Genomic DNA, 26,925 nt, shown 5'->3' with positions numbered 1-26,925 from the left:
AGAGTATAGATAGACGTATTGGGCCTGCCTGAGCCCCATAGCAGCCCTCCTAGTGCTATGCTTTTTGAAAGGTGGTGATAACACACCAGGGTTCTGGCTGCTGCTGAGCAGCGCTCACCCAGCATCAAGGCTGTCTCTCCAACCTCACCAGCAGGCTGTGGGTGGGCAAGATCTTGGGAGAGGACATAGTCAGGACAGCTGACCCAAAGTGACTAGTGGGATATTCCGTACCACATGACGTATGCTCAGACATAAAAGCTAAGAGAAAGGAGGAGGAAGGGTGGGCATGTGTTATTTACAATGTTTGTCTTCTGTAGCAACTGCTACAGGTACTGAAGCCCTGCTTCCTGGGAAAGTGGCCAAACACTGACTGCTGATGGGAAGTAGAGAATAACATCTTTTTTGCTTCTGTGTGCGTGGCTTTTGCTGTTGCTTCATTAAACTGCCTTTATCTTGACCTACAAGGGGTTTTTTCCATCTTATTTTCTCCACCCTCTGTTCTACTGAGGAGAGGAGTGATACAGTGGCTTGGTGGGCACCTGGCATCCAACCAAGGTCAACCCACCAAAACAGAATTGGCCCTAGCAAAGCAGGGTTTTACAGTAATCAACTTTAAAAATCAATTTTCACAGCATAGGCTGGCATGGCACTTGCTATGCTCTCTGCATACCTGAACCAGTGCTAAAAGCATTTTGGCTAGGTGCCTCAAAAAACACAAAAGGCATTGGCTACCCCTCAAGAAACCCACCTCTGATTTGTATTTGAGGTCACAAGGATTATTTAACACTCTGAACCTTCTTGTGCGGGGAAAAGAAAATCATTCCTCTTTTCCTAGCCATTGGCTACACAGGTATGGAATGAGCCTTTGAACTCACTCATAAATTTTCTGAGTTCAGTAAATCCCAGTCCTAAAAAACTGAGTAAAAGAAACTTACTCCTTATGAAAGGCAATGTGAGTAGGAAGACATAATTAGAAAGAACCTTGGCTACATCATGACACAACAATATCTTATTATTTGAGCACAAACCTAACACGATTTTTTAGAAACTTCCAAAAACCTTAAATTCTTTTCTTTGTTAAGGAGCTTCATTTGAGACTAAAAAATTCAACTAGAACATCTAAACTATTTGACATTAAGAATAAAAAAAATCATAAATAATAATAAAAAGGTAATATAAATCTTAGTGGAAACCTACAAAATAACTGTGATTTTAATATAAAAAACACAAAATACAAAATTACACAATATTTACCTGTAATTGAAAATATTCTGTAACAACTGATTAAAATGAATATTGTTATATTCCATTTCTAAAATAATTTCTGGATAGTACACATTTTGAATAAGTAGAAAACTAACAAGGAGGATTGGACGAAAGATTAAAGGCATACAGGTAATACAGCCTTCCAATTAATACAGAGGAAGTAAAATAATTAACCTACAGTGTTAGTTATCACACTTAACTAACTCTTAACCTACAGTTATCACACTCTTAACTAAGGAATTCCTGGCCTTATTTAACCAAATTTTATCTTCATTTTAATAGATTCTTACTGTCTCTGGGTGCTCCATTTACAGCGGTGGTCAAGTGTGCCTTTCACTGTCTGTTCACAGGTAACAGTAACATGAACCAGTTAGCACAAGTTAAACTAGGATGCAAATTTATAGCATGCGAATGATTCTGTAGTGACTACTTGAGGACATATTCTTATTTTGCAGTTTCTGAACAGTATCTACATTTTTCAGAATCCTTTTAAAAGAATGCAAACGTCAGAGCTATGCTAAATAATCTAGTATCTTCCACCAGGGTCAAATACAGAAGAAAGAAGTAACTGACTCTGTGTGCTTCTCCTGTTTTTACACCCAATATTCATAAGTACCATGGTAGGTAGAAAGTCAAAACCGAGGATATTCATGCTGTTCGAGCTGACTAGTATTACTACCATATCATTAAAGGTAATTTCCTTTATGGCTTTTAATGTAGAGAGTGGATACTGCACACTAAACATGGCTATGAATGTTATCGCACAGCTAGTAGAACACAGAATGTAAAGATGACACCTGCATTAATATTTTTCATGCTGCAGTTGTCATTTTTATTGAATCCTTTTTTCTTCTGGGACAGAATATTGGTACTAGCAACTTAGAAACATGGTTTATATATAATCACGAGAGACACTCCCTGAAGCTTATGGCATTACTGCATTAAGCTCTGTAGCACTATTAATTGGTTCTGACCTGTTTGTTCGGTTCGGGTGTTACTCCAGTAATTCTGTTGCACACAGCACAGAGGTTTATAACCAGCAGACGTTGTTCACAAAACAATAGCCAGAGAAAAGATGGCGGCATTGTACGTTGAAGAAAGCGGCCGGCTGACAGTAAAAGCTATCAGGAAGACAGACACAATGTCCAGGGGACAACAAGTAGAGAATTTACACTTGTAGCTGAGTTCCCTTTCCCTGTGCTCCCTTCCATTTATGGAGCTCCATGCTGACCTTAGTCCCTGCAAAAGATACACAGCCTCAGCAACAGATTCACCTTGGCAGATGTTCTGCCAAGGATATTTTGCATCAGGAACATAGTCTGACCAACAGAGCTAGAATAAGTAAGCAGTAAGATTCTCTAGGGAATCCTGCTTTTGTGTTTTAGTAGCTTCCAGTGTAACCATATCTTGCAGTGCTCTAATTATGGAATATTTATTTTTTACTCTAATATTCTAATATGTTGCTCCTCTCCCTAAAAATAAAGAACTTATTCTTTTGTTTGGTTATTATTCTACCATGTCTGACTGACTATTTAATTAAGCAGCTAAAAGGTATTGTTTTGTAAAAAAAGTCCCCTATGTAAGAACATTTTGATGAAAGTATATGGGCAAACTTCAGAGTTGGTATGAGAATCAGCTAGTTTATGCTATGAGATACGTCACTCTATCTTCTTCTTTGCAATCTTTTTAAAACATGCAGAAAGATCTATTACTATTTAGTGAACGTGAACAAACATCTACATGACATCTTTCACTTTTATTGTTGTTGTTAAATAGGCAGAAGTTGTCCTTGGGAAGGAATCCAAGGTTTTTCAGGGTAAATATGTTTATCTTGCACAAAAATATCCTCAGTGTCACTTAGCAGTATCTAAGCCTTTATAACCTTGCCATATATTATATTTCTCTGGGTCATATCAGTACATGCTTTCCTGAAATAATTGTATTTCAGACATGCTGGAAATAAATACTATTCTCAGCTTTAGACTGCTCTTTTTTCAGCATTAATTCATACCACAACAATGAAATTTTTTTCAAACAGGTGTTTAATTCCTAAAATGAATGTAACCATTTGGTACATAAGAACTAAAATTGATCTTGCTTCATTTACCCCATCCAATCAATTCTGATATTTTCAACATTACAAAACTATAAACCTGAAATTTTCCCTGCAAAATGTATGCGTAAAACCTGAAAGCCTATGCTTGCTAACAAGCTTTGAATAAATATTAGTTATTTTGACGGCATTCTGTCCTGAAACTCTCAATGCCTATCATACTGCTTCATGTGCTCCACTATGTGGTTTTCCATTTCTCTGTTAAAGCAAAATAAAATCCTTTTTTCTGAGCACAGGCATACTAGATCTTCAGTACTTGAAACCAAAATATGTATCAAAATAATATATTAATCAGGCAAAATTTCTACATAAGGAAAATAATTTTGCCTAGTGTCTCAATTTCAATAGAGTAGCAAGCATCTTGAGAACAGATGTTTCTTAGAAATGCAAGGGCCTTTTGAAACACACTTGGAAGCATGCAGTACAGTTTATATTCCTTGACTGGCTGTACTTTAGTATTGTTTTCTATTAATTGTTCTTGGTAATCTCCATTACTATTTTTCTAAAATATATTAGTGATATTATCACTGTATTTTCAGAAATAATTTCTAACATGTACATTGTTTTAGAGGTTTCAGCTATATTGTAGTGCTACTCACGGCAATCTAAGGCATTAAAAAATACGATTCATGTAGAAGGTTTATACCTGAGATCGGAATAGTCTGATAGATGTCCAAAAATGGGTTGGTACAGTGATAGCATCCTAAGTTATTTTTTAAAGATATTAGAGATATTAAAGGGAAAGTTAAATTTCATTCCAAAGGTGCTTGGAGGAAAATAAAAGTTCAGGAACTGCTGGTTCAAAGATACACTGCAGCAAAAGTTTGCATGCAAAAGGTTTTTTTAGTGGCCTACAATATTTTACTGTTGAAAAATGTGAAAAAAAGTTATCAAAAAGGCCAAGACTAGTATGAATGGAGAAAGACTGGGAAGATCTGCATGTGGAAACAACAGCATGAACACAAAGCAGAGAAAGGATTCTCATAACGGCCTGTGTTAACAATGGCCAGATTAGCAGGTCAGCAAGACCCCAACACATCTAAGCCAGTTTCACAGGACAGGGACATCAGGACACAAAAGTCATAGCACCTGGTGACTCACAGAGGTGGAGGACAGAGAAGCAGCACCAAAAGGGTACAAGGTGGCACAACCAGAAACTGAATGGTTACCAACCTCAGAATAACACAGAAGGTATTACAAGAATTTCAGAAGCTGGAGTTCCCACACCTCAGCACCATCACAAGAGATCCTACTCCCAACATCTTGTCACAAGCATCGTGGTGCCTGGCTGCCAAATGGATGGCTTGAAAACCCCTACCCTGGTGCAGGGCTCCTGGGTGGGCTCCTTTAGACGCACACACACCTTTTGGTGAGTGAGTGTCAGACTGTGAGAGTGCAGCAAAGCCTGCTTTATTTCCGTTTCTAGTTTAAATAAAATCACATTCCTCTTCTATTAGGTCTCTCATTGATACAGTGTTGCAACAGTATTTCCTACACTACTAGGTCAGTAGATCAGTTTGGAAAGAGCAGACAAGCTTTTGAGTTCAAAGTCCCTGTCAAAGAGCTTTTAAGTAGCATGCAAATTTTTACCTTAGAAAAGAAGTTTAAGCAACGAGAACAAGAACATTCTGTTTCCTCAGTTTCGCGCACTGTATGAAAGAACCTCATAGTAAGCTAAAAAGAATGCAAAAGAACGTATTTTTGTCCACAAGAAACGTGCTCCTGAACATTTTTTCATCCTCCTAAACATCTTCGCTCCTAACCATTAACTTTCTTCTGGTTCTTCAAGTCAAAATTAAGTAGAGGAGGCATGAAATGAACAGTAGGATACACATTTACAGCACTTCTATTTACTACAAAAACTTATTAATCAGTGTTATGTTAATGTAATTACTAATTTGGACTACCAAACATGGCATAAATTTCATTTTGGTCTAGTATCTCAGAATTTATACTTAGGATTTCAAAATCTATATCTAACATCTACATTAGCTATATTGTGATCTATATTAAAATTATGTATTTTATATATTTTCTGAATTATATAATTTATATTTGTTATTATATATTATATATACTTTTCACATAATATATATTAAAATATATCGTATCTATATTTACATAAATACCATATTAACAACACATCCTTTAAATACTGATCATTTATAAACAGATATCAGACAGATACCAGAATGGATCCAATAATTTTGTGACTTCTGAGAGTATATGCATTGTCCCATATATTCTTTTGAATACCTAAATCAGGTTCCAAATTTATAACCCTTTTCCTTTTGATTACGAACATATGAAACAGTAGGCTCAGGACTGAATTCCATGGAAAAAAATAAACCACAAGTATATGCAGCTATTTGTATTAGACTGGACTGAAAAAATACAGATGTAACACTGATTGGTTATTAATTTCCTTTCTTCAAATGAGGTAGAATCTTAGCAAATTATAATTTCACTCATTATGAGCCATCTGGTCCAAGAAAAGCAATATATCTGAACTTTCCATCAGACGTCACCAAAAGGGCACTGTGCCTTCATTGTTTGCTATCCAATATTCAAGTGACCTTTTGAGTTATGATCATGAAATTTAATACATTCATTTCTCCTGATTACATGAGAAGATCATGTGAAATTTGACATTTTAGCTGCAAGGTCAGCCAAAGAGCAGCCTGACAATTCACAAAAACTGACTTTTTTCCTCTCCATTGGTGGTCACCTACTCCCTAGCAGTGCCACTGAACACCGCATTCAGTCCCTCCACAAAGAGAGAAGGTTCACAGGCCAGGAGCATGCAGGGGATGCACAGCTGTACCTGTCCTTCCCCACAAACAATTCTCCTGCTGAATAACCTGATCTGAGAAGCCTATAACAAGGAATACCTGGTTGAAACTAAACTTGAAGTAGACAGGAATTCTAGTAGCTGGAAGAGAAGTCTGTGGTTTAGGAGTAGCCCAGGATCTTGCTGATGCTGTTTTCCCACAGTAACAGCAGCACGTAAACCATTTTACTTTCTCTGGCTGGATGGGAGTCTCCATTCCTTCCTGGCAGTTAATGGTCCCTGCACTCAATTATACACATCCTTATCTTCTTCCACTTGGAAAAGAGCCATACAGTATACCTGGGCACGAGCCCATGAGCTCTCAGCAAACTCCAGCTAGTACAGAAAATTATCCCATAACTCCCAAGAAACAGACGCAGCACTAAGAAAGAAATCAAAGTTAGCAGTTTCACTACAGGTAATCCTACTAAAGGTACAAATAAAACGATTCTAAACTCAAGAAATAGGGTCTGGTTTGGGGAGGGGAGGGCAGGGGTGCAAGACTGGGTTGGGGTTTTTCTTTTTGACTTCAGGGTCTATATAGGGCTAAACAGAGACAGGTAGATAAACTCAGCTCTGCCTGCTGTAATTTCTCAGTTTCAATTCTTAATCCCTAACCCACTTGTTTAGGAATTAATGCTGGTAATTCACAGTATAAGATGCTGAGACACAAAAAAATCAGTACTTATTTTAATGCACTCTGTAGAAAATTGCAAAAAATTCAGCAATTACTACATAAATAGCTACATTTCTTCTGCAAGCTGGGTGGAAACCCTGGGAAAGGGACAAAAGTTTATAACACACTAATATAACATTGTATGACTGCTATAAAAACAGAACAAAGACTACCAAAAGAAACAAAACACTCATTCTCAAATGAACAGCAGGTAGGAAATAGAATTGGTAGTCCTTTTTTTCTGCTTTACCAGTATTAAACTTCCCATCCTACATGATTCTGATGTGCATTTAAACTATATTCAAAGTCCTACTAACATAAATATAATTTCTAAGAACACGGACAATAGGATTTAGCCCCATCAATGTATACATTACATGCAGCATAGCAGAGGAAGAAACAAAGTAATATAAACCAATGCCACCATGTAATTTTTGCAAAACCTAGTGTTGGTCACAGAAGTTTAAAATTCTGCAGAAACTCAGGTTTTAAGGACTTTGTAATACATTTTAGTAGAAGAAAAGCTTTGAAAGATGAAGAACTGACTGAGTGTAAGCCTTGACTGAAGATATCACAAAGGGGCAACACCAGAGTTTTTTCTGACTGTTTGTTCCAGTGAAAAAATCACCTTTACCAGTTAATAATTATTTCATTTATTCTTTTAGATTCTATTCTACTTACTCTGCTGAGCCCAATGCTCCAGTAATAAGCACATATTCAGATGTGCCCAGAGCCTGCAGTATCCAGCATTTGTGATACTATTTTATTATTCTTTTCCAGAAGAAAAATGTACAGGATTTAACTCATTTTTCTTTGAAAGCACAGAAGACTCTCCACTAACTGAACTAATGGGGTTTGGGATATCTCAGTTAATGGAGACAGCATGAGAGGTGCACAGTCAGACAGAGACGAGTAAAAGTCATTAGCTTGGTCTCAGTGTCAGCCCAGCTGGAGCTAAGCTGCTGCTTTTTTCCAGCCATCTAAGCATCCTCCTGAGTGCTCCAGCTTGCTTAAATCAGGCCCAACATCATGGCCTCTCAGGAACCAAGTCGGGTCTACTTTTGTACTCAATCTCACAGGCGTGTTGAGACACTAGGCAGCATGATACGGACCTGTTCAAATGGATACACTCTGAGCCAGCCTGACAGGTCCCGTAGTGAGCTAACAAACCATCAAAGTGAAATCCATGCTCAGTGAGTTTAATGTTTGCACAGATTTCCCACAAGTCCAATTCCAGGCGCATACTGCAGAGACACTCAACTGGGATCTGTAGAGAGCAGGACTGGGTCCATAAAATTTACTAACTTGTACTCCGTGCTGTGCAACATCAGTTAACATACTTCTGGATCACAGAGTGTTTCTGAAAAAGTATACCATGTTTACAAAGAAATTCAACATACCAAGTTAAAGCTGTATGGCAGTTCTGCATCTGTGGTCAGTATTAATTTGCAACCTGGATAATTCTCTCAAGCATAGCAAAGCTAACTGCACTCATACCTTCCCTCAATTTAGGGAAAGCAAGATGTAATATTTCCCTGCACCTTGCTCCAGTTCTATTCTCTGGGCTCATTAAATTCTTCTCATACCAGAATGCTAACTTAATGATATGACATGCACGTTACCTGATAGCTTTCCAAACGTCAAAGCCATCCAAAGGCTTAGTGCCATTGATATGTCCTCCAGCAAGGTGCACCAGCGTAGGCAGCCAGTCAGAGATATGGATGAGTTCATGACTTTCTACACCTTTTTGTTTCAGCAAAGGACTTGCAACAAAGCCTACTCCTCTCACTCCTCCTTCCCAGAGGGTCCATTTTCTTCCTCTCAGTGGCCAGTTATTCCCACCTGCCAAAGTCTGTCCTCCATTATCTGGAAAAAAAGTCATTAAGAGGAACTATTGGCAAGAAGGAAACGGAAAAATCCTCATCACAACATTTATTCAATCATTTAAAAAAATACTTTCACAATATCGGTGTGTCATGCAAGTACTTGCATAGTGCTGTTAAGTGCTCATACAACACGTCACATGTTCAAGCCATGTAACAAGCATATGTTGATTCTTGCCAGAGTCTTAAAAATTACTACAATGAAAAGTTACTGCTAGGTAGAAGTTATACCATCACACAAGCCAATGATTTAGCAAGCCTTCGTTAAGAGCAACCTCTGATGTTGATTCTAAAAATCATTAGACATCCAAAGCTTCCAGAATCAAAGACTTCAAAAACTTAGTTCCAACCATTTCACAGGCACCAGGAAGAGTTGCTATCAATGCATCATTAGTACTCAGAACACACTGTTTTCCAAAGTGGTATGGTATAGTTATAACGGAAAACTGTTATTCTAGTGTACAGGAGAACACGCATAGTCCCAGTTCAGAACTATTTTTTCCCTAGATTTTTAGGCAGCCATATTGATTTGTAATGTCACACAGGACAGACAGCTTTGCAGGCAGAAGAAGAAAGCCCTAACAAAACGAGTTGAAACCAGTTAAAACAGTTGAAGTGACTCAGAAATATACCAGATTTATTGTGTTTGATGAGAACATGTAAGATCTTTACAGAAATAGTTGAGTTGTGACTACAGTAACTCAGAAACATCTACATGAATTAAAGATAGCTCAGGTATCTCTGGCCAAGCTTCCACACTTAGAATAAAATCCAGATTCCTGAAGTTAACAGAATTAATGACTCTGTGAAGTTACTTTTAGTACTGCTGTACAGTTTTCCTTGTTTGAATCTATTGTAAAGATCTTAGAAGAGTCATTGATGGCAATTCTTTCAAGCATAATTTTTCTGTATTTTAATGAGGTTGAAGTTCTTTCAAATACTAGTTGTTGGACTGACATTCACTGTAATTTGACAAGTTTACATTGTATTTTCTGATTTTAAAAATGGGAATTTGAAGAAGAAACAAGAAGTACAAGTCTCACACCTTAAAAAAGAACTTTACTGTAACCACAACACAATAAAATTACGCCCTTTCTATTTCATTAATTAGGGATGAATGTAAACCCCCACTGTGAACATCCTTCTACTGTACACAGAAGACCCTTTTTGTTCTACGAAAGAATAAAGTAGTGCATGTCTCTGTGAAGATGTTAAAAGGTGGAAGCCTAAGCTAAATGAAGCACTTGGCAAAAACAGCATGAGTTGAAAAGTGTTAAAGAGTTCTGTGGGCCAGCTAGCTTCCAGTTGAGCTGCTTGTGTGCCCAAGTCAAAAATAAATAAAAAGCTTTATTGTCTTCAATATGAAATGCAGGCAATGAAATATTAGCTACCAGTATTTCTCACTCAATGTTGAGCAGTGAGATCTGCGAATTTAAGTAGTTGCCAGTTACAAAACCCAAAAACACTCCCCCCAAAACCAACAACAACAAAACCCCAAAAAAGCACTTTCAACAATTCCTTCTACTCTTAATGTAAACAGAAATTCCTGTCAGGGGTACTCACAGGACAGAGCTTTCAGTAGCTTTTAACCTTCGATGGTCTTAGAGTAAAAGGTATCTTATCTACACTACATTAGAGCACAGTTTCAACATCCAGTGGGATCAATTCTTAAGTTATTCTTAATATGTTGAATGTCTTCCTTGTATCAGAGGTTACTTACTGTACATATCGGTTTAATTCTAGGACATAAGATATGAATATCAGCAACAAAGTAGCAAGGAAATTACAGTAGTAGACTGTCTTTTTGAAGAATATATAGAGAAAAGTGTGCATTTCCTCCTGGGTTACAGTAAAATCTTTATTATATTTTTTCTTTACTTTCTGTAGTTGAGTTGAAGACATTCACGTTGTGCCAGTTTCATTACACAATAAATTCCCTGAGACAAGGAGTCTTTCTAACATATATCCTGTAAAAATTCACGTGTTGTATCAGCATTCAGACAATTTTTAAAAGGGGGATTTTTTTTCTTGTTTTGATGACTTTTCTGATAATAAAAAAACCCCAACATATGAAACAAGTTTCATCCCACTTGACTTCTCATGTCCACACTGCTAGGGCATTAGTATTTCCTTCTCCATTGGGAATTCACATTCAAGAGACCGTTTCTGCTTAGTTTCTTTACTGAGTTCTCAAGAGAGAGTTGAATGAGGGAAAAGAATGGTTTCTGTTTTCTGTTTTGATTATTGAAGTTTATTTCCTTTCTAGGTAGGCAGAACAAAGCTGATGTGTCTCTGGCAGTTTATATGTAAGTGATACCATTTTCCAAAGTTAAAGACAATTACTTCTATATGGGCTAAAGCAGGTCTTCAAATACCAACACTTGTTAAAGATGAGCAAGTTACATAATAAGGAAAGATCATAAGGGAGTCTTTGTTGATGAAATATTAAGCTAATCACTAAATAATAAGGGGACACACACACACACACACACACACACGGACACACACACAGAGAGTAAACAAGAAGCCACTGATTGCATGAGGTGCAGACGTGGCAGAAAGGCATGCGTGAACAAACACTGCAGGACTGTAACTGGTGTTCTAGTCAGTCTTACCTACCAGGGTACGTCTAGACAGCAAGAGACAAAATGGATACCTGCTCTGTGTGTGTTCAGATACTCTTCCCCTAACACATATAGAACTGATGCATGCTAAAAGCTTGGATGGGTCCAAAAAGCCACTGGAGAGTTAAAGATAAAAAAAAAAAAAAAACAAACAAAAAACCAACATCCTGATAGCTCTTACATTAAAAGACATTACCTCTGTCTCAGGAATTTCTTCAGCCACAAACTGTTGAAGATTTGAAAGTGTTCACATAATGTTTTGTGGAAGGCACAATGAGTCCCAATACCCAATACCCTTTCCTAGGCATCTGCTGCCAGGCATTGTCATAGCGAGGGCATGCTTGCCTAGACGGATCCTTTGTCTGTGGAAGTACAGCCACTCTTATGTTCTCCCAATACTAACTCCTCACGCTATTTTAGCAAAGTTTCTCAAATATGGAACAAACTCCAAAGTCCATATAGAAACCCCCAATAGTTTAAAACACACAACACCCACCTAGGTAAGAGACAAACAGGATCATTTTTGCTTCATGTTCTACACTGGCTTCATATCCAATTCTAAATCCACTTGAAGACAGTATTTCCTGAATGATTTATTGACATTTTTGCAACTGTTTCTCTCCATGACTCATCCTAATACCTAATCTCAGCAGACAGTCTCCAGAGCAAAGCTTTTGGAATCAAGGTACATACTACTGGAGGCCCTGGCTTGTAACATTTCTTATTATTAAAGCTTCAGCTTTGCTACTTCAGCTGGAAACACAAGCCTCCCTCAAGCATGATACTTCAATTCTCTCCTTCCTCTACATGAACATCAAATGTGACTTTCATTAAAAATAATAGGGAAATAGTCTGGAAAATGTAGTGAGCGTATTTTTTCCTATCTGTAAGAACCATTTTTGTAATTACATCTTCATAATTTAGACTTCAGTAGTACCCACAACATATTATGTGCATCAGAAAAATCATAAAACCAGCTTGTCCCTAAAAAAAGGATGAAAGGGGAGAGAATAAGGCTATATACTTAGAAATTATGGTACTTGGCATAAGCATTACCTAGCTAATTTTTATTCAGTTTTGTTTGCTTTCTTAAATGGAAGCATCATACCCTTTTGAAGAGCTTTGTTGTTTGGTTTGGCTTGCTTTGATAGGTGTTTAGCTACCTTTATTTTCTCACAGTATTTTTATCACTCCAATCATTGTGTATTATTTAAGGAGGAAGGTACCAGGATGCTTTTTTGCCATTCTGACAGATTTTTTTTTCTACAAGCTGAAATTTGTAACAATGAAAGAGAACACTGTGGAAAGACGTTCTTGCACATACAAGAATGGGCTGAAACAGAGTTTGCAGTAGGCATTACCAACAACCACAAAAAATGCACAGAAGACCTATGCAGAGTAAATGGCAAAATGACGGAATAAAGGAGAGAGACAGAAGCATCCTGACTACTTTAAAATGTAGTTTCAGTCAAAGTTGTGCACCCTTGAACTAACATAAGCCTTGTAGACTATGGAGAAATCTTTATAATGTAGTAATTTTATCACAAACACCAATGATATACTGCACTGATTTGGGAAGAGACGTCATTCCTACCATGGAAGGGAAAGCAAAAATCCTAAAAGAGAAAAGGAAGCTCATTGACAGTTGTAAGCACTTGGGATGGAGCCTGCAATAGTTAGACTGGAGGGAACCATGTGGTCACAGACAGAACAGTTTCTTAAGAGCAGTAAATACTTATGAGGGTCAGGAACTGGTCAAAAGAGTCCCTAAGTACAAAAGCCAGGCTCATCTCTAATATCATTCTCTGCCAATTTACATGAATCATGTGAGTACCATAATTGTCTTTTAATTTTGTGTTGACTTCAGTATTGAAGGAGTAGGAATCTGGTAAGATCTGAACATACCTTAAAAAAAAACCCACACCACCCACACCCCCCAGATTGCCACACTGAATAATTTCATCGGAACTGATACTAATAAAATTCATAGGTCTAACCCCACCCATCCACCCCCAAACCCAGTGTAGCTCTTCCAAACCCAAAACACCACCACAGTTTATGTTACTTTCTCCATACCAGTGTATCTGTGGGACATGTATCCTGATAAAACAGACTGATAAAAAGCTCTCCAGATGAAATAACTTTTGTCTTCAAAATAGTCATGCACAGTACCCTGACCCCTTGAATACTTTTTAAAGTACTGGCAAAGCCGACCCTCGGTAAATACCATGTATTGCTATAGCAAAATAAAATTTTGAAGTGAGAACTTTTGTTTTCTGTTTTAATTAAAATATCTGCAAAGAAATCAAATGTTTTACTTCTAACTCTAGCAACTACCCAAACATGCCTTTAAGAAAAAAAAAAATATCTTAGACGGCTATTTCTACATTCTCTCACTCTCTTACACCTATTTAAATCCAATCACTTTCTCACCCATCTTAAAGTCTATGCAAAGCTGTTAACATTAAGATACTTTAATGGAGCAAGTAGAAAGATAGTACCTCCCTCCCAAAAGATTTTGGATGAAAACAGGAGACATTTCCCACATAGAAAATCAGTTCAGAAAAACAGATTTTTAAAATCTGTTTAATTCAATAAAAACCTTTCAACATAAGCAAAAGAAAAGCAAAGCAAAGCTTGTGCATTTGAATATACCTTTTCAAATGAAGGCCAATTTTTTTTCTCACAAACATCTGCTTTTGTAATTCATATTCATTGTCATATACATGAGAAAGGGCTTAATTTGTTAAATCTGTCATTTGTAAACTGTAAAAGATGTTTTGCAGGAGTTCTTAAAGGAATCAATAAACAAAACTAAACAGAGAGGCCCTTCAGTTTCTCCCAAACACTTCTCTGAAGTGTTGCCAGCTGCCAAACATTTTGACTAGGGCAGTATATATATGCAGTGATGTGGGATGTAGGTAACTAGTAAACAGTTTAATGACTAAAACCTCTTTGAAGAGCAGTTGGACAAAACAAAAAAACAACAACCCACCCAGCAATAAAACAATTCTGAGAGCAATAACTAGTAAAGCACATATGGATTCAAGTCTTCAGAGGGACTCAGGTTTACTGAATTACCCTGGAACTGAAGCAACAATCTGCTTCATACTACAGAGATAACCCACATTGAACTGTGGGAAAAACTTCATGTGGGATTTATACCTCATTAGACAATAGAAAAACAAAACAGGCAGAAGTGTTTGTCTTAAGAATGAACTCTGACAAATATCCTTCCCAGGATCATAACTATCTCTCACCTGTGCGCATTCCTTGCTAAGGCAAGTCCACAGTGGTTACTGAACTTGGGGGCAATATTAACAGCATTAATAGATGTCTCAAATCTTCACATACCAGAGCTCACTCCTCTGAAAAATTGTTTAAATTGATCAACAGGCTCAAAAGTTATATTGGGAAAAGAAATTAAATTGAGGCATGTCCTGTTAATACTGCATAAAGCCAGTTTTCTAAGAAAGTAAGCTTAATCTCCCCCAGTTGTACAAAAAAATTGTTATTGCCTATGTAGTGAAATGAAAAACTTATTTCAAAAGCTATAGAGAGCTTTGTGCTTATTTTTTGGATGGTAGGGGAAGAAAAGATTTTCCAAAGAGCACTTAAGTACAGTATGGCCAACACACTTTCTTCAGCATGTGGACAAGTGGCTCAAGCAACTTCCCTTCTGCAACTTCTACTACCTGCACCTGCTGTCTTAGCAGCTTCTGCTCAAGATGTTGCCCCACGTTAATGCGCTAGAGGTACTACCTTCTCTGAAAATAGGCCAGAATCTGGTCTTTGCTTTAAAGATTTCCCTCACTGCTTTTTCACCAGCTCTTACACAGTACTGAAGTGGGTAAGCAAAACATGGTAAATAATATATAAAATGAGTTTGCATTTTTTTCAAAAGCAACAGTGTGCCTCATTGTATAGCTGCTTATTTACTTCTAAAACTGGATCTTGTTTCAATTATACTATAGAAAAGTAACTTCTTTTTTTTTTTTTTAACAGGGCATCCTTTTTTTGTCTCCCTTGTGACCACTCAGGTTGCTGCATGCTTCTTATGACCACAACAGAGCTATACCCTGCAGTCTCGTTGACATGCCAGGCAAATCGTTCTAGACAAGCGCCTTGGAGAGGGCTTCCTGGAATTTCTCCACAGATTCATCCAGGACTGTATTTGGTGCTGTTATTAAGCAGTTTTAACTTCAGTACTTCTTTTCAATCTTTGTATTTTCTGAGTTCAAATGAGGATCTACCCATAAAGTCTCCTTACAAAAAAAAAAAAAAAAAAAAAAAAAAAAAGAAAAAAACCACCCTTGCTGCCTACATTGAGTGTGCAAATTGTGTTAGACAGTGAGAATACTCACAAAAATATGCAGCGTTTACATACACTGTCCTTAACTTCTATTTATTCTCAACCTTCCATCCTCATAAGATGATAAACCCAGAGAGTTCAAGTTTGTGATACGTATTATACAACCTTGGTTAAATGGCAGAACTGTCATCCTAAGCATGTCCCCTAGTAATCCTAATCATCACGGTAAGTTTAACAACTGTTTACAGCATTTGTGGAACAAAGACTGATCCAAGAATACGGAAAATATTTACAACAGTAACTCTGGAAAGTACAGCAGCAATTAATTACTTCCTATAAGAAAAATAATAGTCTTTAACAGAAAATTAAAAAAATTCCAAACCCTCTTTCAGCACAGCAATCCAACAGGATAAGTACTTCTGGGCTGTTTTAGGTTGTATATCTCACAGCACAACAAATTATGCCTAAAAAAATTTAGCAAAACAAAAGACCAAAACTGCGTGATATCACACAGACACACACACACACAATCAACATGCAAAATATTTTATGATAATGAGGTTAATAAATTTAAATATGGAACATCTCTTGGATATCTAGGTTTATTTTTAAAACTAGCCATCCAGAAGTTTAACAGATATGTGTGTACATAAGTTGCATATCCACAGAGAAAGAAAGAAAGAACCAACCAAAATTTAAAGGAAGTATTCAATTAGGAATCAGTTTAAATAATAATAACAAAAAAACCCAACAAACCAAACAGAGAGAGAGAAAAAAAGTAAAGTACTGTGTGCCAAGAAAGTCTTTGACTATACAACCACTTTTTTATCCTATTCAGAACACAGCACAAAGAAAGCATTTGAAGTAATATATCTGCAAGTGGAAAGTAAGAAGAAACTTAAATTTAAGCATCTAGGATCATGTAAATACAATCAGATATCTCAACTCAAATCACTAATCATTTACCATATACTAGTGCTTAATAACTTTAACCAACCCTTAGAGTCTGTAAAGATCTAGCCTAACATTTCTGGCTCCTGGCTACAAACACCAAGGTCTCTTTTTTTCCTTAAAACAGTCACAAAATACTTGCCAAATACTCTTACTGTATCTACTGTACATTTCAAATCCAACATTGGCATGCCCTAGCTTTTTTTCTCTTTTACACCTGTGCTTAAGCTCCTACTTTTTTGAATTGATGAATTTCTCTGAGGCTCCAAAAGAAAACTCCCATACCCTTTAATTTCTCCTCATGGGCCCCTGCAGTAAGCTGATCTAGCACACATCCGTCTGATATGTAAACCATGCCAAGCTCTGTTTGAAAGGTTTGTCTAAAACCACATGGTATTTTTTCAAGTAAGTACCGACCAGAAAAAAAACTAACTCTGAATTATTTTATAATGCAGGTTTGGGCATTTCAATATGTTATCAAATTAAAGCACCTTCAAAATAATGAGAAAAGGAACCTTTTAAGCTTCTGCTACTCCTGAAACTAGAGGCTGCCAACATACTAAAGCCATCAGCTGCACATCATCTAGCACGAAATAGGTGCACAAAACATTTGAAGGGGAAATAGGGTCAATAATAACTCTTGGCACTTGTTCCAGTTTCTTACTTCTGATTAAGAGATTAATTGCTTTGTGAAGGTGAGAGTGAAAGTAGGGTGGCTTCTCTATGCTAAAAGGAACGACAAGGCCCCTCCTATACACTCCCTCTTTCCATTCAAAAGCAGCGTTGCAGATGCAACTCAGAAGACTGTCTAGTTTCCAACTGCATCCCCCCCTCTCTCCCTACCAAACAGAGGAGATATGTCCATATGGTAGGCAGACACTCAATAAAAGGAGGACTGACAAATGACCACAAGTATGCTGGGAAGCACTGCATTTCAAGCATTAAGTTTTCTAAGTGCAGAGACTGTCCAATAGCTGGCAACATCTAGGTGTTTTTATTCAGTAAAAGCATTCGGAAGTTTATTTTGAATACATTTGGGGTTCTTCCGCTGCTTCTGGAAGCAGCGTGACTCTCTTAGAACAAACCTAGCGCTGTGATCCAAACATTATGGATCTAATTAGGAGGCATATTTATAGCAGCTTTTGGAGCAAAAAAGGCAGAAAGTCAGCCCATTGTTACTGTGCTTATGGATATCCTGTTCAATCAGCCAAAACTAACGCATCCATACTTCCAGCTGTATGGAAAATACCTGACCTCAGGCCTGCTGGTTTTGTATTTTAGGCTATATATTTAGGTAAGGTAAGAAAAGAGGATCCAATTTCAGCTGTGAGGACAGGCTGGCAGAAAAATTTTATGTCTACTGCTGATCAGAGCCTTGTAACAAGAAAAGTCATCCCTGGTTTCAGATGCAGCAGAAGTGTTAGGGTGTGTGTGGCCCGCAGGGAAGGCTGCCAGCCTTCGGAGATCACTATTGCACCTTTCTCCAGTTTCGTCTTCTGAGGGGAAGGGAAGAAATGACTACTTTGACCTAACACCTTCCCCCCCACACTTTAAAAAGGAAAAAACAAAACCCACATTTCCAGGCCAAACCTCAGAATCCCATGCAAACGGCAGAGGCAAATGATCTAACACACAAGCATTAAAGCTTCAGGGTTCTGCCCAGATAACACATTTTCCATCCCAATACCCTGTACACCTTTTTCCTTGGTGTTTACTTGAGGGAGCACTGCTTCAACTGCCTTCTGTCACTTCTCCGGCACGCAATAAACAGAGCAATCTGGAGCTAATTTAAGTGGTTTAGCACATCAGGATACAGCTGGGAAAGGTTTCAGGAGCAAGGCTGGGGAGGAAGAAGAGGACTGTGACGGACCAGCCGACCCGCGCACAGGAAGGCGGTGCAGCTGGGCACCTTCCAGTAACGCTGCCGGCAGCCAGGGAAAACTGACCAGTGTCAAAACGCTCCAACCAGCCCAGGAAAAGCAGAAACCTCAACAGAAGGAATTAAGAAGACTGCCCCTAACAGCAGGAGTGTCAGGGCCATCACAGAGTGTCAGGAGCATTTCAGCGGAGCCTTGGTCATCCAGCAGTAACCCAACTCCTCCTGCGTGTCTATGACTTTTATATTTCATGCACTATGAGCCAGATGTCTTTTTTTCTTTGTAAGTGTAGGCACATGCGTTGGCTTTACACAGTGCAGACTGTGACTTGATTCTGGCAAGTGGACAGATTTACATCTGTTTTTCACATCACTTTTGCTTGAGAGGAGTGACTTGAGTTTTTAATCACTTGGGGCCCTAGCTATACCCAGAATATATCCAGAAGTGCTCAGTTCACTATAAGAAAGAAACAGAAGTCTGTGGCATAAAGACATAAAAATGAAACAAAACTCTTTAGTTGTTACTTGCCACACGAGACATTCGAAAAAAGGGCAGAATGCATTAGAAGTATCTGCCCCTAAGCTAACTCATATACCAAACACATAAACCACAAAACCTGAAATTCCATCCAACAATTGTCTAAACCAAATACATCAATAAAAGAGTAAAGAAAATAATGTTCTTTATAACACTAGTCTTAAACTTCAGGGGGACAAAAAACATTAATTACTTTGTGATGTGTTGCAACTACTCTGTCTCCTGTAGGCTACTTCATTCTCCTACAGATGACAATGAAACAAAACAGATAGGTTTAATAAGCATGTATGGACAAGGTAGAAAATGCTTCAGTCTTGTACAGGTACATTCAGCGATGTTCAAGTCTCTCCCAACAGCCACCCCAGCTTTTGTTAAGTGCAATCAAGCTTACAGCAGAGGAAAGGAACTATTTGGTAAGTTAATGTGGTGACATAGAAACACAGGTAATGAAGAGAAATGGAAGTTTACATCAATAATTTTCTTTCCCTTTAAATCTGTCTTTCAGCAATGGATTATGTGTTCCAGGTGGAAAAATGGCAGAAAGCATATTTGCTGAATGAGTATTTCAGAGTAATTTTTTGCTTGTTATTGGTTTCTTTAACATCTTTACTGGGTGACAGGTATCAGTGGCTGAATAACACACTGCTGAATCTAAGAAAAATGATATTAAGCTGGATAAAACTGAGCCTATTTTCTTCAAATAAACAGAAAAAAACCCCTACTGTTTACAGCATGCCTAATATTCTCCTCCTTAATTTTGTCACATCAATGCTACATCGAAGTGAGTGAAAAGAAGGAACACTTAAACTCAAAATTTTTAATTTAATGATGATTTTTTCCCGTCTACGTGCCAAAACACATCCTCTTCTAATTGCTCCCATATTGAATCTCTGCAATATGCCTGCAAGACAACTGTGGTAGTTCAGTAAGGTCACCAGCAATTTCCTCTTGGCAAGTCCCAAAGTTTCTCCAACATCATCATCCTTGAACTTTCTGCAGCTTTTGATCATAATTACTGAATCCTGAAGTTGTGAAATCTCTCCTCTTGGTAATTACCTAGCTTTACAGACTACATTCAGTCCTCAAATATACAAATACAACTCTTAGCACTTTCAAAGGGGAGCTGTTCATATGTATAATAGACAACTGTAGACTACAAAGGAATAGGCAAATTTCATATTTTGCTCTTGGTGGGCATTTTGATTTTTGGTTTTGATGGTTTTGTGTTTGATGATCATTCCTTAGAAAGTTTATCCTGGAAACTCTACCCTTTACAGGTTAATTAGTCTCCCTTTTCATTCCTGACACTGAGAAAGAAGCAGAAAAATCCTTAATGCACTATCAGACTCTTCTGCTCAGGGACAGCATTTCACTATAAACAGAGCTTTAGCCTTGGATGGCCAAGAGTTTCCCAGTACACCCACACTTCAGAAATAAATTAATCCTTAAATTTTCAGAAGACATTTTGCTTTCTGTTCTCTGCAAATTCTTTGTCTAATGTAGTGATAAAAGCCATAAAGTGAATCCACTTTACGGCTCAGCCTCTGCTTGCAAGAGGAGTCTGTCTGCTATTGTTTGTCATCCCACATGCCAAGCAATTTGTCAGAATTTATCATCTCTTTCATAATACTGACCAAACCACTCACATGACCCTCCATCAGCCTGCCCAGTCCAAACGTGCATTAGCAAAGTTCTGCTGCTTCAGTCAGGTGGGCAGGGTCATGATAAACAAGGGTCAGACAAGAGGGGACGTTGGCATCCTGTGTAGTGTGCTCCCCCCATCTCCACAATTATAGTTGCAGTTTTATCTTCTTCATAAGGACTTCCACGCTCCTAAGTAACCACCACCTGACCCATATATGTGTGCCCAGAAGTCCCGTATTACCCCTGTTCCCACTTTGGCAAAGGAGTTACTAATTTTTCAAAAATCCGTCTTCAAGCCTGTCTCAGGATTACTGAAAAAGTGATTAAATTTGTCAATGCCTTCAGGTCCATGTTTCCCCAAAGCCTCTCTCCATTTACCTTAGGCTGCAGATGTGATCTTTTGGCTCTGACTAAACAAATTTAAAGATTAACTCTAACAATAAAATAATAATTTAAAAAGTAATAAAAATAATTAAAAAAAACCCTCTAAACAGCTATTTAAAAGCTCTCAGATCACATAAGAGGTCAACAGTCCCTAAAATAGGCTGGTACAAGTGCTCACTGTTAACCAGTTCTGTCAAAGTTATCTGGATTCATAAACTCAAACCACCACAATTATTAAAACAGTTCAAGCTATATCCAAGGTCACTTAGAGAGAATCGCAGGAAGCCACCCACAGTCCCTGAACGTAGCTGAGAGACTTCAGGGGCAATCGCACCTGTGGGCAGGAAAAGGCCCTACCTAACCTCAGTCCCACTCCTCAGCATCACTGTCTACACAGCTATTCTTCCTCCTGAGGCATGCATTTTTCATTTTAATGTTTTTGTGTTTGCCTTCTTTCTGCAACTTTTGACTCTCTAATGAACTGTAACTGCTGGCCAACAGTTGTTTATCTCTCCTAGTCAGTGTGAACCATTTGTGGTCAGTAAAACGTAATTATCAAACCATTTTAAGCAAAGGCTTTGCTTTTTCAATCCATCGAAATCACTGGAATAGAGCTCGATAGCAGTATCAAGTGATATATCCAAGTCAGCAGATATGAATTCATACTATTTGCAGCCGGAACTGCAACTATGCAAAATTTTCATTAGACTCTTCCTACCAGAAGAAATATTTGCAGGGAAAGAAGGAAATAGCCAGAGGTTTTGTTATTTTGTAATTCAGAAATAGAAGAGCTTTTAATATAACTTATCCTCTAGCTTTTTTATTGTACTTCTTTGGAGCTGTTTCTAGTATGTACTTAGATATAGAAAAGAATAACGTAAGTGGACATTGTTAAATATAGTTTATTGCATATATACAGATCTCTTTGGTTTATTCCATAGGGGATATATAAATAATGATAAAGCCTTTTCACTTACCCCTTTCAACCTAGATTTTCAATGTTAGCACCACTCCCTTGACAGCTATGATAAGTGACAAAAGGTAAGCTTCTGCCATTTCAGAGTTTCCAACCTCAAAAGCACAGAAAAGTAATGGAAGGCACCTTTTTTCTTTACTCCTATGAGAACAGTAATGGAAGAACACTATTGCAAAAACTCAGACTTGACAGAAAAGCATGCATAGGATGTCATTCTTAAGAGCCATTTGTTACAAATGCTTATTTGATTGCAAAATGTGTTATAATGCTGCAATGCAAACAGAAAGCAGACTTAAAAGAGATGTAACTAGTAAAACTGTTATTAAATTTTGTGTATCAGATGTCAACATATTCTATCTAATTGTTAATTTGATAAAATATCTTCTTGCAAGACATCAGAAGCAGTGCAGTGCTCCAGTACATGCAGCCCTCTGCAGCAATGTTACAATATCTTGTATAGGCTAAACACGTAGAGTGGATATAATACAATGATGTAAGACATGAAGTCAATGATGAAAGACATGCACTACAGTTGCTACATTATTTGCTTTTATATGTGGTTGGTTAAAGCCATTTACTCTAAAATATGATTGAAATTACTGCTGCAGATTTGTGGTTCTTCCCAACCAAGTTCAAGCAACTCTGGAATCTTTACACAGAATTCAGGGTCAGCTCACTTCAATGTACACAAGGCTCTGGCTATATTTTAACTTAAGAAAATGCAATTAGAGGTCAAAGCTACGAGCAGGCACAGGCAGCATTCCACACAGCAGTAATGTTCAAAGTTCAGATAAAAAGGGGGGGTGTTTCTTCCTGTTTAAAGAGAAATGTAAAGATAGATGCTGTATAGTAAGAGACAGATATTCTGGTCATAGGAGGCACATGAAGGTATCCAGAGATGTATGTTAGCGAAGGGCATAAATACAGTTAGTAGGAATGTATAAAGAAACCACAAGAAAGATCAAGATTGAGCTGTAAGAAACTGAAAAACACAATTTTTCAGCACCCTTACAAAAGGAGGGGAAATTAGCTTATTACTTCCAGTGTTGGCGTGAAGAGCTAAAAAACCTGCAATGGACAGTGCAGTAAGAGCTCTCCAAGGCAGTTCCACATCAGACATTTACATGATTTGACATGCTCATCCGTGGCCAAATCTTAACATCCATGACAAACGGATACAGTTACTTTCAGACTCAGCCTGCTCAACTTCACCAGCTCTGAAGATGCATACTTTCTATCTTCCAGCTTTAGCTATTTTATAGATTTTTTTCCCAATACTAAAACCTTCCATTGTAATGCCCAACCCTGTTTCACAAAAAAATAAAAAATAAAAAATCCTTCTTTTTTGCATGCACAGGAGAAGGCAACACTAGGCCCATCTAAGGGTCCTCCTAAATCTTAAGAGAAAAAGATGATCAGGAAATTGTATGGGCAAGAGCAAAAAATTATGATACAAAACTTTCCTTCTATTTTTAAAGTCAACTAGTTTTCAACTGATATGATATCTTACTATGAATCCATTGTAATTTGGAATAACTAACATGCATTTATGGATTTTAGTGTTTCTTTGGGTTTTTTCAACTCAAAAATCTGTAAAATGTGTGGCTTCCTTGGCATTCAGTGTATCTATATTCTGATACTGTACGTAAATCCCGCTGGTGTTACTCTCCTATGAATTAGGGCAGAGATAGAAAATCTTACTCCTTTGACACATACTAAAGTGAAATTGTCCACAAATATGAATCTATTATATTCTATGCATAAGAATAACATGGAATAATGGAAAGTGAGAGAGAGAAAAGAATGACAGTTGTGCATAGCTTTATTTGGAAGTTCTCCATTTCTCCTGTGGAGTTTAGCTTTCACTCACATGTTTATTTGGAGCATATTGTAGAATATTCATAAATATATGGAACAGATGTACTAACCAAACCATACTTTATATGAACATACAGGTATGAAAAAAATGAAAAAGCAGAGAAGGAAAACAGATTCAGAATGTCTCAGCAGGGATTCAAGTAACCTTTTTGAGACAATACGTCCTTCACTAAGGCCATTTTACAACATCGGCAGCTTCTTTCAAATTGTTAACCCAGATCAGACAATATTCTATGTGTTTTCCCCAACTGAATCAGTGATAGATTTTCCCTATGTATCTATATTGATTCATAAAAGCAAGGGCTGTCCTTGACTGACAAAGTAAGTCTCTTTGAGAAGCAAGCTTTCTAAATAAATATTGAAGCTTTGTGTGAGACAGTTCTGTGCTGTTCTGTACATTATTAATCAGTTACAAAGGAAATCTAAAAATGTATGTACATAAAATTTCAGATTTCCATCCATTTGCATTTGTTCTATTAAGCATTTATCAAAGAAGTACTGAAATACAAAATTATAAAAAGCTAAGTATTTCCCTTTTGACCATTTTGTATGATCTTCTATAATACAATGCACTGGTGGAGTCCTGATGAACATGGCACAAGCAAAGAGTGAAGTCAGGACCCTGAAATTTAGGAAAGCAAATTTCCAGCTGTTCAAGGAGTTTGTCAATGTGAAACTGCCCTCAGGGACATGGGAGCAGAACAGAGCTGGTAGAGCTTTTAAGGACACTTTCCCTGGAGTGGGAGAACTCTTGATCCCCAGGTGTAAGAAAACAGGAAAGGAAGGACAGCGACCAGCATCAATGAGTCAAGACCCACTGGTCAAAATGAAGAGCAAGAAGGAAATGAACAGGCAGTGGCAGCAGGGACAGGAATCCTCGGAAGCATATAGGGACATTGCCCTTTTGTAGGCATGGGGTCAGGAAGGCCAAGGTACAGCTGGAACTATATTTGACAAGGGACACAAAGAATAAGAAGGGCTTCCACAGGTATGTCGACCAGAAAAGGAAGGTGAAAGAAAGTGCGCCTCCCCAATGAAGGCAACTGGCACACTGGGAACAACCAACAAAGAGAAGGCTGAGGTACTCAACGACTTCTTTTGCCTCAGTCTTCACCGGCAGCCTTGCTTCCCACACCTCTCAAATGGACTACAAGACAGGGACAGGGGAGTGAAGTCCCTCCCACTGTACAAGAACATCAGGTTCACGACCATCTGAGGAACCTGAACACACACAAGTCTATGGGACCTGATGAGATGCATCCCAGAATCCTGAAGGAATTGGCTGATGTAGTTCCCAAGCTACTCGCCATGATATTTTAGATGTCATGGCAGTCAGGTGAAGTCCTTGGTGCCTAGAAAAAGGGAAACTGCATCCATTTCTAAAAAGCTTAGAAAGGAGGACCCTGGAACCAACCTGTCAGCCTCACCTCTGTGCCTGGGAAGGTCATGGAACATAACATCCCAGAAGCTCTGCTGAGGTATATGTTGGACAGGGAGGAGATTCAAGACAGCCAGCATGGGCAAGTCTTGCCTGATAAACCTAATGGCTTTCTGTGATAGAATGACTACATCGGTGGACAAGGGAAGAGCTATGGATGTCATCTATCTGGATTTCTGTGAGGGTCCCCCACAACATCCTTCTCTCTGAAATAGAGATGGATTTGATAGACAGACCATTCAGTGGATAAAAAAAAAGGAAGAATTAGCTGTATGGGCACATACAGAGAGCAGTGGTCAACAGCTCAATGCGCAGATACAAATCAGTGATGAGTGGTGTCCCTCAGGGGTCTGTACTGGGACCAGTACTGTTTCATATCTACATCAGCGATATAGACATTGGGATTGAGTGCACCCTCAGCAAATTTTCAAGTGACACCAAGCTGAGTGGTGAGGCTGACACACCCGAGGGATGAGATGCCATGCAGACGGACCTGGTCAAGCTTGAGAAGTGGGCCCATGTGAACCTCAGGGTGTTCAACAAGGCCAAGCGTAAGGCCTGCACCTAGGTCAGGGCAATCCCCAATACCCATACAGGCTGGGGAATGAAGGGATTGAGAGCAGCCCTAAGGAGAAGGACTTCGGGGTACTGGTGGATGGAAAACTGGACATGAGCCAGCAATGTGCGCTCGGAGCCCAGAAAACCAACCATATCCTGGGCTGCATCAAGAGAAGCATGGCCAGCAGGCAAAGGGAGGGGATTCAACATTCAGACTTGATGATTTCAATGGTCTTCTCCAACCTAAATGACTCTATGATTCTGCCCCTCTACTCCACCCTGGTGAGACCCCATCTGGAGCACTGCATCCAGCTCTGGAGTCCTCAGTACAGGAAAGACATGGACCTGTTGGAAGGGGACCAGAGGAGGGCCACAAAAATCATCAGAGGGGTGGAAACCTCTCCTATGAGCAAAGGCTGAGAGAATTGGGGTTATTCAGTCTGGAGAACAGAAGACCCTGGGAACACCTTATTGTGGCCTTTCAATACTTCAGGGGGTCTTATAAGAAAGATGTGCACAGACTTTTTAGTAGGGCCTGTAGCAATAGGACAAGGGGTAATGGTTTTAAACTAAAAGAGGGTAGATTCAGACTAGATATAAGGAAGAAATTTTTTTTATGGTGGGGGTAGTGGGGCACTGGAATAGGCTGCCCAGAGAGGTGGTAGATGTCCCATCCATGGAAACGTTCAAGGTCAGGTTGGATGGGGCTCTGAGCAACCTGGTCTAGTTGAAGATGTCCCTGTTTTTTGCAGGGGGGCTGGACAAGATGACCTTTAAAGGTTCTTTCCAACTCAAACTGTTCTATGGTTGTATTAAATCAAGCCTTTCTAAGAAAACATAATAGCAGATACTAAAAAAAGTTAGTGCTCTGCGTCACAGCTTTAGTATATATCCACTCCACTGAACAATTCCCCGTGATACTAAAAGCAGTATTCCTCTTTTTCTTGCATATTCAAAGTTCAAAAGTTGCCTACAGAA

General features: G+C 38.4%; 1 protein-coding gene across 1 annotated transcript in view; it reads right to left on the bottom strand.

The window, feature by feature from the left end:
* The window catches only part of ARSB (arylsulfatase B), a 67,447-nt gene that overhangs the window by 24,975 nt on the left and 15,547 nt on the right, over window positions 1-26,925 (bottom strand). Inside the window, exon 5 of the mRNA XM_080370867.1 lies at window positions 8,508-8,751. Within this exon, the coding sequence (XP_080226993.1) occupies window positions 8,508-8,751 (244 nt within the window). The remainder of the gene's footprint in view (window positions 1-8,507; window positions 8,752-26,925) is intronic.

This window comes from Falco punctatus, assembly GCF_963210335.1.
Source record: "Falco punctatus genome assembly, chromosome: Z".
In the NCBI taxonomy this organism is placed as follows: Eukaryota; Metazoa; Chordata; class Aves; order Falconiformes; family Falconidae; genus Falco; species Falco punctatus.
The sequence above is the reverse complement of the archived record's forward strand: the minus strand, read 5'-3'. Positions and strand labels throughout refer to the sequence as shown.